This window comes from Canis aureus, chromosome 19 (genome assembly GCF_053574225.1).
Source record: "Canis aureus isolate CA01 chromosome 19, VMU_Caureus_v.1.0, whole genome shotgun sequence".
Lineage (NCBI taxonomy): Eukaryota > Metazoa > Chordata > Mammalia > Carnivora > Canidae > Canis > Canis aureus.
Window position 1 is genome coordinate 33224016 of NC_135629.1, and position 13690 is coordinate 33237705.

The 13690-nt window shown below is 43.6% G+C and overlaps 1 protein-coding gene across 11 annotated transcripts in view; it reads left to right on the forward strand.

Annotated features, from left to right (window-relative positions):
• Nucleotides 1-13690, forward strand: part of ACOX2 (acyl-CoA oxidase 2) — a 31661-nt gene that overhangs the window by 13551 nt on the left and 4420 nt on the right. For all 11 annotated transcript variants that reach the window (XM_077858298.1, XM_077858300.1, XM_077858301.1 and 8 more), the window contains 2 exons: nucleotides 1686-1791; nucleotides 6435-6652. In XM_077858298.1, coding sequence (XP_077714424.1) covers nucleotides 1686-1791; nucleotides 6435-6652 — 324 coding nt within the window. The remainder of the gene's footprint in view (nucleotides 1-1685; nucleotides 1792-6434; nucleotides 6653-13690) is intronic.

The window sequence follows — 13690 nt, forward strand, 5'->3', positions numbered from 1 at the left end:
CCATCAGCCCCCATCACTTCCCCATCCTGGTCAAACTAGTAGAAGGACATCACCACTCTGGCCAGTACAAGGAACTTTTTTACATCTTTAGGTTCCTACTGTAATTTGCAATCCAAAGAATATGCCCACTTGTATAAATGTATCTATGTAAATATCGAAAAATAAATAATGTAAATACCAATACTGTATTTAAAATATCCCACAAACTAAAAATAATTTTTAAAAAGATGACTACATCCAGGGGTAGGATTAGTTTATTTCCAGGGTCTAGTGGGCTCCAGGGAACACAGACAAGACCAAGGACTCATTCACTCTGTCATTCAACAAATACCGGCAGGAGGTGTCAGACATGTTCAAATGTGCCAAGGGGCTGCAAATAAAAAGAAGTCCTGACCAAACAGAGACACCATCACAGGAAAGAGAGATTGAAGGACCTAAGAAATAAACTTTCCGAAACCACCCCCACCCTCAACTAAAGCACCAAAACAGCCCAGAAGAAATATTTTCAGTATATAATAAGAGGTCTTATAGCCCAACCTGTGGTCTAAGGACTGGTTAATAATTATTTCAAGATCACAACCAACTTTGGACATTCATGTATTTATTTCACAAGTACTAAGTGTCCACAGTGCACCAGGCACTGTTCTAGGCACAGTGGATCTATCGGTAAACAAGTCATAAAAAGCCCAAGCCTCATGGAACATTTTGTTTTTTAAAAAATATTTTATTTATTTATTCGTGAGAGACACACACAGAGATACATAGAGAGAGGCAGAGACACAGGCAGAGGGAGACGCAGGCTCCATGCAGGGAGCCTGATGTGGGACTCGATCCTGGGACTCCAGGATCATGCTCTGAGCCGAAGGCAGATGCTCAACCACTGAGCCACTCAGGCGTCCCTGGAACTAACATTTTAGTTGGAGGGAGGTGGGGCGTGCCAAATAAGGCTGCTCAGGGTAAGTAAAATGCCATTATATTGATTTTTGCTTGTATTTCAATGTAACATCTGCTTATCTAACTCCCTGATAAGAAAAAAATAAATATTGCTTAATAAACAGTTTGTTTTGCATAGCAATTTCATGGGTTATGAGTGGATGGATGGACAGGAGTAAAAAAGTAAGAGAATACAGGTTAAGTAAATGGCAAATGACCAATTTAGTGGTTTTGGAGGACAAGAGTTTGTTTGGTTTTCTTTTCTTTTCTAGCCTTTTAAGGTCCCTTAGGTAGAACCTACAGGCTGGGTGACTGACTGGCTTCACTAGCCTTTACAGGAAAACCATTGTCCTTGCTCAGCCACAGAAGTCGGTCAACAGAGTAGCCTGAAAACACTGGCATCAGGATGGTGTCTGCATTAGGAAGGGGTTCAGTGCCTGGCCTAGAGCCCTCAGGCTTTACAGCTCAGAGGTTAATACAGCTTTACCCTTACTAGTGGTGTGACCCTGGACCAGCTAGTGAACCAATCTGGGACTGTTTTCCCCTCTGTAAATTGGGAATGCCTACCCTTAGAAGGGTTAAAGAGATAATGTAGAGCAAACATTTAGCTTTGCAACACAAACAAACTGTCAATAAACGGGAGTTACTGTATTTCTACTTGTGAGGCTCCCCAGGCAGCCTGAGACCAGACTCCATCAGTCTCTTTCCCACTCAGTCAGGAAGTTGAACCTTTCTTTTTCTTTGGCCTTCAGGCTCATAAAGGACTCAGCGCATCACTTACAGACTCTGATGCAATCCGGAGCTGACTGGGATGAGGCCTGGAACCAGAGCACTGTCCTACACCTCCAGGCTGCTAAGGTGAGCTGCCCGCCAGCTAAAGCTCCAGCTGGAAGGGACCTGTTTTGTTTCCCCCACAGGCCACCATGCTGAGAAAATCTGAGCTCTGCCATTATTCCCAGCCCTGCTCAGTGGCTGCCCTCATTTCACTTCCAAGGCTTTCGTCCAGGGTATTTTAATTAAAGGACTTAACTCCAAAGAAATCTTGCTGACAGCTCTTAGGGAAAAATGTAATGAGGCAGTGTTATTGGATTTGCTTGAGGTTGTTCAAATATTTCCTCCCAGATAGAAAAGCAGGTCAAGTCTCCCTTTAGCCCCACAGGCAATCCTTAGATGTCTGATTCAATTTCTACTATGTTTTGCGTTTCTGCATAATTCACATTCAGTCAGCAAATATTTGAGCACCCACTCAACACCAAGCATTGGGCCGGGTACTGGGGGCTCGATGGTGCCCATAGGCAGTACAATCAAGGCAGCACTGGGATGGGGAAACAGGCTACAGGATCCCAGGGAGGTACATCGCTACCTGGCATGAGGATCAGAAAGGCTTCCCAGAAGTGGCATCCAAGCCAAGACGTCAAGAGTGAGCTGAAATTAGCCAGGCAACAGGTAGAAGCTGTGGTTTGGGAAATGGAGGTTTCCTGGCAAAGGGAACAGCAGGTGAAAAAGGAAGCGAGGCAAGCAAAGACATGGTGCTTGAGAAAATGCAAATCCTCCCAAGGAGGAGTTAAAGGAGGAAGACTGAACCCAGAAAAGGAAGGCAGGTAAGGGAGGGGGAAAGATGGGCAAGGCCTGGGACCTTCTGCATCGCTGTGGACTGTTTGGTTTGTTTTCATTGCAATGGGAAGCCTTTGCAAACTTTGTACCTGGGGAATGAGGTGATCAGAGTTTCACTGTAGAAGAACCATACAGGCTGCCTGGGGAGCAATGGACTGGAGGCTGGAGGCCAACTAGGAACAGGCAGCAGCTGTCTGGGCAAGAAGGGCTGAGTGAGGGTGGTCCAAGAACTTGGCAGACGGCAGGGAGAAACGTGGGTGGACACAGACATATTAAGGGGGTAGAAGAAAGCGACTGCTTTCAAAGAGTAATGGGGTGGGAAAGAGGTTAACTCCTGAGCTCTCACTTAGGGAGCTGGGGCTCTGGCCCTACCTACAGCTGGAACTGTAAACCAAGGTGAACACTTTGACCCTCAGGCATCAGGCCCAGGAAATGGTAGGAAAGCCTGAAGGAGTGTAGCAGCCCTCGCGGTGCAGGCTGGGCATGAGCGCCACCTGGTGACCCGCCGTCTCTACCACACATCAGCTGGTACTGGTCTTAACTCTGCCACCATCCACGGGGCTGTGTCCATCGCAGGGGGACTCCCTGCTGTAATAAATGTCCTATCAACCCAGAGGAGGGTGAGCCAAGGCTGTGTTCTCACCAGACTACAACAAAAGGAACCACAGCTGCCCATTAGGCATCCATTTTCCAAACCTCTGCCCTGCCTTCCAATGGACCAGGCACTGCATGCCAGGGTTACCTCAGTTAATATATATATACCACCCTGGAGGTGGAAAGTAGCATAACCTCCATTTTACGGATGAGGAAATAGAACTCAAAGGAATTAAGTCCCAGAGGTAGAAAATGGTTAAGATGCTTTGCTTTCCTTTCCCTCACAGATGCAAGCTATGACCTCAGCCACTGTGTATGAGGGAGAGAGGTGATTCTCCAAGTCCTAGGGGCATTGAGGGTGGGTAGTTCAGCCAGCCTAGAGGAGAAGAGCAAGTCCCTTCTTCCCCAGGCATTGTAAGCTGAAGAAGAGTGGCTTCCTGGAGAGATGGTGCCCAAGCTGACTCTCCAAAGTCATAATGGGCAGAGAAATCTGCAGTTTCTGAGCTTCATGCTTTGGAAAAAACATATACTCTACAGAAACCTTAACCACTCACCATGTCCCATCTAGAAACCATAAATATGCAAGTAGAGAGTGACAACAACACAAGGGGAGTGGAGAACAGTGCAGAGTGGTGGCCCAAGTTATGTTTCCTGCTCTCTGCATGACCTGCCTCTCTATGTGACATCCAGTGTCCTTCCTTCCCTGGGCTGTAACTTTCTGGTCCATATAACAAAGGGGCATGAAAAGGACCTTTAGGCTCTGATAAGCTCTGGTTGTGTAACCTGAGGCCCTGCCCAGGAGAGGTTGGTTCCTAGGACCACTAGAGGAAATGCTGGTACCCATTATAATCCAGCCTCAGTCTCTGGTGGCTTTGGCAAGGCAAGGCAGTGGTGAAGACAGACACTTAACAAGGATATGGACAATTTTTCGTTGCTACCACCTACTAGCCATGTGACCTTGGGCAAGGAATTTAATCTGTCAATGCCTCGGTCTCCTCATCTGCAAAATGGAGCAAATAATAGTACCTACCTTCTAGATTATTATGAAGATTAAATGAGTTAATACATGTAAAACTTACAGATGCACCTAGCATATAAATGCTACACATCCCACCCCTTATACCCAAATTAGGCAGGAGGCAAGATTTAAACCAACACACACACAAAGGAAGTAAAGTGCATTGTGTTCAAAGCATGGTGCCAAAGTTTGACTCACTGTCACCAGAGGCCACAGAGGCCGGGGCCCTCAGGCAGCTCTTTATCACCCCACTCCACAACCCCAAGGCCCTGAGAATTTAAGGATGTGGCCCTCAGATTAGAAAAGGGAAGCAGGGTCTGTCCAGTTTGAGCACCAAGGGCTGTCTGACTCAGCGGAGGCAACAGGGCACATCTGTTCGTTCCTCTTCTATATCCAAATGTTGCAAACCGAGTGTGGCTGTGAGCGCACTAGGTCCAGGTGGCAAAGCAGTGTTGTTAGCACCCATGTGAGGCCTCCATGGGAAAGGCAGATCCTTTCCAAGTGAGAAACCTGATGGGGTCAATTCCCTGTTAAAGACTCTGGTGGCCTTTGGACCCCCAGAGAATGAAATCCCAACTGATGTGAGCTTCGGGAACAAACAGTCAAGAAAAAATTGAGCCATTTTCTGTGCAAAAGAAGGTGGTTTTATTAAAGCATGGGGACAGGACCAGTGGATAGAAAGAGCAGCCCTGGGATTGTCAGGAGCAATTGATCACATACACTGAAATTGGGAGGGGTAGAGGCCAATGAAGTTTCCAAAAGGATTTTCACATGTTAAGGAAGGAATATTTACAGGATCCTGGAGGCCCGGCTAACTGTCAAGCTAAGGCTGTTTTTTCCTCTAGCAAGGCGTTAATATTAAGACAGGAGTTCCAGGAGGAATGTCATATTCAGTCTCAAGTACTTGTCAGTGAGTTGTAAGTTATAAAGAAAGTTCATTTTATCTACATTTCTTTTGCCTTTATTCCCCACCTCACCAACCATGTCAATCACAGCCCTTCAGGGGCCTAGGTCGCAGTGCCCACCCACCCTAACTTACACAGTTCTGTCATCACCTCATTCTGCCCCAGTGATGCAGCCTCCCGCAAGTACAGCCCCGTGTACATGCAATAACCCCCTGCTGAAACTTCTCTGAACCCTCAAGACAGTCTAAGCCTTGCTACTTAAGACATTACTCGGAAGCTATCTGGAAATCTGCATTTTCACAAGATGCCCAGCTAATCTTTACGCACATAAACCTTTGAGAAGAGTTTTTATGTGCTCTTCTTTCCTCCCTCCTCCCATGGAATTCATATACCTTACCTGATAACAATATGTGCATTTGTCTTGGGGAGAAGGGAATATTCAAAATATTCAACAACCAGTAGGGCAGGGGCACAGGCCAAACAGAAAGGACTTCAGGCCTAATGGAGGCAGAGGCCTGAAAGCCTCCTGCTGGGTCAGGCATTCATCCTTTATTTGCAGAGCTGTAAGGGGTGGGGGGGGGTCCCAGGAAAGGATCCTGGCTGACAGGGGGGTCTTACCGGGTTGAGGGCAGTGGTCACTTACCAGGTGGTACCAAAAGTTTTATAATTTTATTTTAAGTAAGCTCTTTGCCCACTGTGGGACTTGAATTCATAACCTCGAGATTGACAGTCCTTTGCTCCACTGACTGAGCCAGCTAGGTGCCCGAAAGTTTTGTTTTAACCAGTGACAAAGCCAGATTGTTGGATATGTGCCAAATAACTGCCCTGCTTACCTTGCAGAGTTTACCCTCAGTAGCTGGGAAAAATTCTGTGTCCATACTGAACCTCTAATTTCTCACCCCAAGACACACACAAGCACACACCATGGCACTGAGCATGGCAAACAATAAATAGCTGTTTTCTTAAGTGGTGCTGTCCTCCACCATCTCCATGCCAGCCTCCAATACCCCTGTATTCTTTCTACTTTCAAACCTCCTTGAAATTTCCCCCCAACAAAATGAGGAAGCTCAGGGCCAAGTCCCAGAGCCCACAAGCCCCCATCAAGAGCATGTGTATACATGCATGCATGCAGACACACACACACACACACACACATGCACACACACACATACGCACACAGGTATGCTGTCAAAAAGGCTCAGTCAGACCCACAGGGAGCTGAGAGAAAAGGTGGCACTGATCAGCCTCCTGGGAAAGGATCCTCCTGATCACTCCTGGCCGCAGTGAGCTTATTCCAGCAGTCCTACCCTGCTTCCAGGAGGACTTCTGGAGTCAGAAATCAGAAACTAACGTATCTTTGTGTCTTTCAGGCACATTGCTACTATATCAGTGTGAAGAATTTTACAGAAACTCTGGACAAACTAGAAAACGAACCAGCAATTCAGCAGGTGCTCAAACGCCTCTGTGATCTCTATGCTTTACACAGTATCCTGACAAACTCGGGTGACTTTCTCCACGATGGCTTCCTATCTGGGACCCAAGTAGATGCGGTGAGAACAGCCTACCTGAACCTGCTCCTCCTCATCCGGTAAGTGGCTGGCCCTCAAAGCATGGTAATCTTCAGAGACTAGCCCTAGGTCCTTTGTTTACTTCAAACTCTGAAACTGCAGCTCCATAATCTTGCTACATGAGGTCTGGCAAAAGTAGCAACCACCCTGGAGAGGTTTATACTCTAGCATGATTACATCAACATAAAGTATTATGGATTCATGAAAGAAAAAATAAAATAAAAAAACAATTAGAAATAAAAATACCTAAAAACAAATTATCTCAATTGAATACTCTTCAACATTGTAAAGGAAATAGGAATAGTATCTAAATGAAGCATACTACTGTATTCATAATATGTACTAATAATGAGTCTCAATCATAACTAATTATTTAAGGAACACTTATGTGTGCCAGGCATTGTGCCAAAAGCTTTCACATACATCATCTCATTTAATCCTTCTAGCTTTTTGAAATGAGTACTATTAATTGCCCCATTTTACTGGGGAGGAAATTCAGGCTAAAGGGAGTAAGGAACTTGCTCAGGTCTCTCAGTTAGCCAGGGGAGGAGCTGGGTGCAATCTGGGACCTATTGGACCCCAGAGCATATGCTTCTACACTGTATTAAAGTTAAGGTGAGGGGATTGTTTATTTCAAATGTATCCTTGTCTTTGTTGAATGTGCTTAGGCAAACTCTTACTAAATTGACTAAACTTAGTTTCTCAGCTTCAAGATGAAATTTTCTTTTAAACTCAGTAATTCACACATTTATTCATAAAGCAATAATACAAATAGTTCTTAAATGCAACATAATGCAGTACAGTTTAGGGTCATGACATACTAATGCAATGCTTTCATTCTGTTACGTTATATATATAATCTAAATGATCACTTTAAAAACATCGAAACCAAAGCCCCAGCCTGAACAGCATACTAGAAGAAACAACTTAAAACAAAACAGGTCAGTCACCATTGTCCATAAGATACAATGGGCTACCTTAAGGATTTAACCTTTTCTGAGAAAACAGGATGACTCCTTCATATGGGGTGGTGTGACACTGTGTCTGTGTTTGTGTGTGTGTGTGTGTGTGTGTGTGTGTGTGTGTGACTTTTCCGCTAGAACCTCTAATAGTTCACATTATCTAGAACACTAAGATAATAAAAAAGGCAAAAGATTTGAAATTTTAAAAATTAGCTACTTGTGACAAAGTTTTTAAAAAACTAGATCAAATTATGTTTATTTCTAAAAAAAAAATTATGTTTATTTCTAACAATATGCAACATTACCACTTATGACTCCTTATCAGCACCTAACAGATATTTGGCAATCAGCAAACGTTTAATTAAATCATCAAAAACTGTCAAAAATACATTTCATGCAAGTATGCCTCAGGTATTAAACTTTCCCTTATATAGAGAATACAGTGGTGGGAACCATTAATAGCAGAGCTGAGTATTGCACAGTTCAAACCCAAGTCTAATTCTGAAGTGCTTGGCATTTTAAACATTTATTTATTTACTTGGGGGAGAGAGAGAGCTCATGAGCAGGAGGAGGAACTGAGGAAGAGGGAGAGAGAGAATCTCAAGCAGACTCCCCACTGAGCACGGAGGCCAATGCAGGGCTCCATCCCAGGACCCTGAGATCATGACCTGAGCCAAAATCAAGAGTTGAGCATGGAACTCAATGGAACCACCAGGCACCCCTGAAATGCTCTGCATTTTAAAGTACATGAAAACAGGGATGCCCGGGTGATTTAGTGGTTGAGTGTCTGCCTTCAGCTCAGTGTGTGATCCCAGGGTTTTGGATCAAGTCCCGCACTGGGCTCCTTGCAGGGAGCCTACTTCTACCCCTACCTATGTCTCTGCCTCTCTCTCTGTGTCTCTCATGAATAAATAAATAAAATCTTTAAAAAAAATAATAAAGCACATGAAAACAATAAGGTTTTAGCCTGACTGACAGAGATGATTAAACACAAAAGATAACCCCTAACATCTCATAAGCATGATTTTTTAACATCTGCAACAGCATTTCTAAGCACTTGCCTTGGCACCAGAGACTTACAAGTTAAGACAAGACCAAGAGCACTGGCACAAACAGGCAACTTATGCATTGCTGTAATTGTTTTATTAAATTAGCTGGAATATTAAATTTGTTATGTGAGGTTTTAGGTATCCATCTAACCCACAAACTGATTTACTCACCTTATGTTTCCTAAGTAACCTTATTACTGCGAGGTAGTTAGGTATGTAACAGACTCCATGTTTGTAACAGTTCTGTGTCAGAATTCCTTGCCTTGGTTACTTAGTATCACCCTCTAATTTCTGAGATAACAAATGAAGGATGGCACACTATTCCATGTGACACTAAGAACCAGCTTTCTGTGTAATGTTAACTAACTGACCCAGTTTATAGTTGTTTAAGGGGTCATAAAATCTCAAGTGAAGGACATACAGGTATAGATGACAGATTGAACATATGTATTTACTTTTGTTCCCTCCTGAAACAGCATGGATTACAATTTTTAAAAAGCTACACACCCACAAAAAGAAAAAGAACAGGGGAGGAAACATGAAAATATGAAAGCAGATGAACAGTAGTAGACCAGAGAAAACTGGATCATAAACCAGAAGTGAGAAACAAGTTATACCAAAGAACCCCAAGAAGTAGCAGCACTGTGCACCTCTGACAATAGGGATAAAGTTGAGACCCACGGGGGTTCAGCTCCATCTGAAACAGAAGGAGCTGAACCCCCAGGTCCCCTCCTCCTCTGAAAGTAATTTTGAGATTCTCCTTGACTCCACCCTGGCAGAAGAGTATACAGCGGGTCTGTGGGCCAGGGAATATCAGGCATAGTTGACAGTGAGGCTACCCTACAGAAACCAGGGGTCTGAATAAATGTTTATAGGCCAGGTGCTAACCTAAGCCCCCTCCCTCAGCCCTCTTTTCCCTGGCTCCCAGAAAACTGGCAGCCAGGCTAGTATGCTACAGAAAGATGATAGTATGCTCCTTCTCTGAAGAACGTGACCAGCCCAAAGGAGACAAAACTGAAGATACTGACACCATAGCCCTCTAACTCACCCACCCCATAGTGAATCCCACATATTGACAAGCACACTTGGACTTCTAATCAGCTAAGTAATGCCCCACTCTTAGCTATGATCAGAGACTCGGGGATCACTAGACACCCAAGGGAAGCCCCCGACTTAAAACAGAGACCAAATAAGCAAGAAGGAAACAACTTTGAGGGCACAAGAGAATCTTCCAGGAGAAGGAATCTTTTTAAAAAGACCAGTAATGCCCTCAAAGAGTTAAGAGGAGATACACAAAACCACAAAACAAGAATGTCATTTCTTAAAAAGTAATATTCAGAAAAAAAAAAAAAGAGAGAGAGAGAGCCCTATGAAACAAAAATGATAGTGGAAATGAAAAGCTCGGTGGAAGGACTGGAAAAGAAAGTTGCATAAAATCTCACAGAAAAGAAAGCATAAAGATAAAAATTAGCAGAAAAGATAAAAATAGCAAGAAAACTGATTCTAACTGCCCATCATCTGAAAAACAGGTCTAGAAAGAGCAGATAGAAAAAATAGAAAGGAACAAACCATTGATAAAATAATTCAAGAAGCAGGAGGCTAATGAAGAACACGAGTTTCAGACCGAAAAGGCCACAAATACTTAAAGACTAGAGGAGACAAACACACACAGAAAAGTCAAACATACAGTGTGCGACATGGTAAATACATGCTACGAAGAAAAGGAAAGCAGGGAAGAGGATTAGGAATGCGGGGATCCGGGGGGTGGGGTGGGGTGGGGAGACAGGCTGTAGTTTTATTTCATTTGATTTTTTTTTTAAGATTTTATTTATTCATGAGAGACATACAGACATAGGTAGAGAGATGGGCAGAGGGAGAAGCAGGCTCCTCACAGGGAACCCAATGCAGGACTTGATTCCGGACCCTGGGATCATACCCTCAGTCAAAGGCAGATGCTCAACCACTGAGCCACCCAGGCATCCCTTCATTTTGATTTTTTAAAGATTTTACTTTTAAGTAATCTCTACACTGAATGCAGGGCCCAAACTCACAAGCCCAAGATCAAGAGTTGTACCCTCCACTGACTGTAGTTTTAAATAAGTCAGAGAAGGCCTCCCAGGGAGGGTGGTATCTGAGGAAAGATCTCAAGGGGTGGGGACATGAGAGGAGCCATGGGGTTGGCTGGGAAAGGAACATTCCAGGCAGAGAAGTACAAATGTTGGAGGCCAGAGCTTGCTTGGCACGTCTCCCCCAGAGAAAAGAGAAGAGGCCACAGAGGCTGGAGTGGCATGACTGAGGTGAATGAGAGCAGTGGTCAGAGAGTTAAGGGTGTGCTGGGGCCAGGGGTGAAGACAGGTAGAGATCATTGGAAAGACTTAAAAATTTGGCTTTTAGTTTGTGTGAGAGTGGGAAGGTTTTCACCATTTCACTCATCTGATATATTTTTCTAAAGGATCACTCCAGCTGCCATATTAAGAACTGACTGGGGAAGGAGATGAATAAAAAGCAGGGAGCCCAACTAGGAGGCTACCTCAATAATCCAAGTGAAAGATGATATCAGGTTAGACTGGATGAGAATACTGGAGGTGATGGGAAGTAGCTGAAGTATGGATATATTTTGAAGGTAGAACAGGATTTGCTGACAGATCACAGGTGTGGGGTGTAAGTGACAGAGAGGAGCTCGAGTTTTTGGCCAGGACAGAGTTGCCATTTCCTATATATATGCCAGGTTTGGGCAGGATGCACAGGAGAAGGTGCAGAAGATGTGGAGTTTGGCTTTGAACATGTTAAGTTTGAAGAGCCTATTAGTAATCAAGTAAGATGTTAATAAGCAGGTAAGTGAGACTGGAGAGATAAATTTGGAAGTCATTAGCATATGACTGGTATTTAAAGCCATGAGAAGGATATCACATGGAGTGACTATATGAAGAGAAGAGGCCTGAGTACTGTGTCTTGGGACCCTCCAAGGTTGATGAGAGGAAGTAGCCTTGACAAGAGCTATTTCAGTGGAGTGGAAGTGAAAACCTGAATGGATCTAGTTTAGCAGAACAGGTGGAAAGAAGAAATATCAAAGCATAAACAAGCACAACACTTTTAAGGAGCTTTATCATAAAGGGGGGCCAAGATATGGAGTAGATGATGGAGAGGAAAACAGACTCAAAATCTTGTTTTAAGGACGGGAGGTAGGATAGCATGTTTGTATATGAAAATGATCCAGTAGAGAAGGGGATTTTGATATTGTAATGAAAAGGCAAGAAAATTTCTAGTATGTTGTTCTCTAATAGGGAAGAGGAGAAGGCATCTAAGGGATGAGGAGGGGCTGGCATGAGCTGGGAGCCTGGACAGTGTACCTATACCAAAAACAGAGAAAGCATGTATAAATAAAGTGGTGGGAACTTGTGGGTGTGCTCTTACCCCTTCTATTTTACCCGTGAAATTGGACAAAAAGTCATGTAAGTAAGAGAGATGTGAGATAATCATCTAAGGCAATGAAAGAGTAAAGGAATGAGAGCAATGTCTTATGACTGCTAGCCAGCAGATAAGGGCCCACCTGAACTCCCATTACACCAGTCAGTACTGACTTCCCAGCCACATATGGCTACAAAGGTGGTGACACAGAGTTGATGAAAAACTGCTGAATATATTTCTGAGGGAGTGAATATAACAGACCATAGAATTTCAGCTGAATAAGGAAGGAAGGGAGGCCACCAGGAGGATGAGGGACATTAAGTTAAGTGGTAGGTACTGGTAGGGTCAAAGAAGTATAACCAGCCCTAAATGGAAATCCTCTCACAGTGATGATGAAGGGTCACCCAGAAAAGATTAAAATAGGAAGCTACAGTATCCCAGTCACCTCAACTGCTTTGTAAAAGGAGGACTAGGGAAGAGTATAAAAAAAAATTGCAATGTTATGTTTTATACCCTTGCTAAAAAAAGTTAAAGAAACATGTGAACAATTTTTATTTTATTTAAGATTTTATTTATTTATTCATGAGAGACACAGAAAGAGAGGCAGAGACATAGGCAGAGGGAGGAGAGCCTGATATGGGACTGGATCCCAGGACCCCAGGATCACGACCTGAGTCAAAAGCAGACTCTCAACCACTAAGCCACTCAGGCATCCTGTGAACAATTTTTTTTAAATATTTCATTCAATAGGCTAAAAGAAAACACATTTTGTTGCTTGAAAAAGAAAAGAAAAAGATTATCGGAGTCAGAACTCTAGAGGGGGTAAGCCAAAAGGGCAGGAGCCAGTGAAAGGAACACGCCCCACATCATGGAGAAGGTGCAGATATGGAGAACTGAGTCCTGGGATGGCATCTTGGTGGAAAGTGACAGAGGGAGCCCTAGAACAAGGTCAGTAGAGAAGATCCAAGAACCAAGAAGCCGCATTTTAGAGGAACATTCATGTAGGTATTGAAATTGCTACGGATGATGACAAAAGTTACAGTGAGAAACAGCAGACCAGGAGGTAGATCACTCTAATGGGAGAGACGTGGTAGGGACACTGCTCAACCACGAGCAAGATATGCGAAGTCACAGTTATAGACACACATATAGTCATAATAATGCAAGCACCAAATATAAGTCTGACCAGAATTATAACTATACTGGGAGCAGGAACACCAAGAAGCAGCAGAGGTGAGGCAGGATGATACAAGGGTGACAAGAGGGAACTAAAAACACATCCTTATCTTTTTGTAATGGAGAGTTGACAGATAATACCTAAAACTGAACAACCAAGAAGTAGCAATCCACACAAGATATTTAGAGGCATTCAGGTAAATACCAAAATACGAGCTGAAATACTGAAACTGATTGCCCGAGGTGGGGGAAGCACAGATGAGACAAGGATGTGCTGATTTTAAATAATAAGCCTTGAAGATTACTGGACTCCTTCTACTTGTATATCTAACAGATCAAAAATTAAAACTTTTAGAAAATTAAAGCTGAGTTGTTCAAAACAACCGAGCTGAGTTGTTGTGACCTCTTAATTAGGTGTTGTTATTCACCATCCCTGATTAAACAGATTCATAAAAGCAATCTA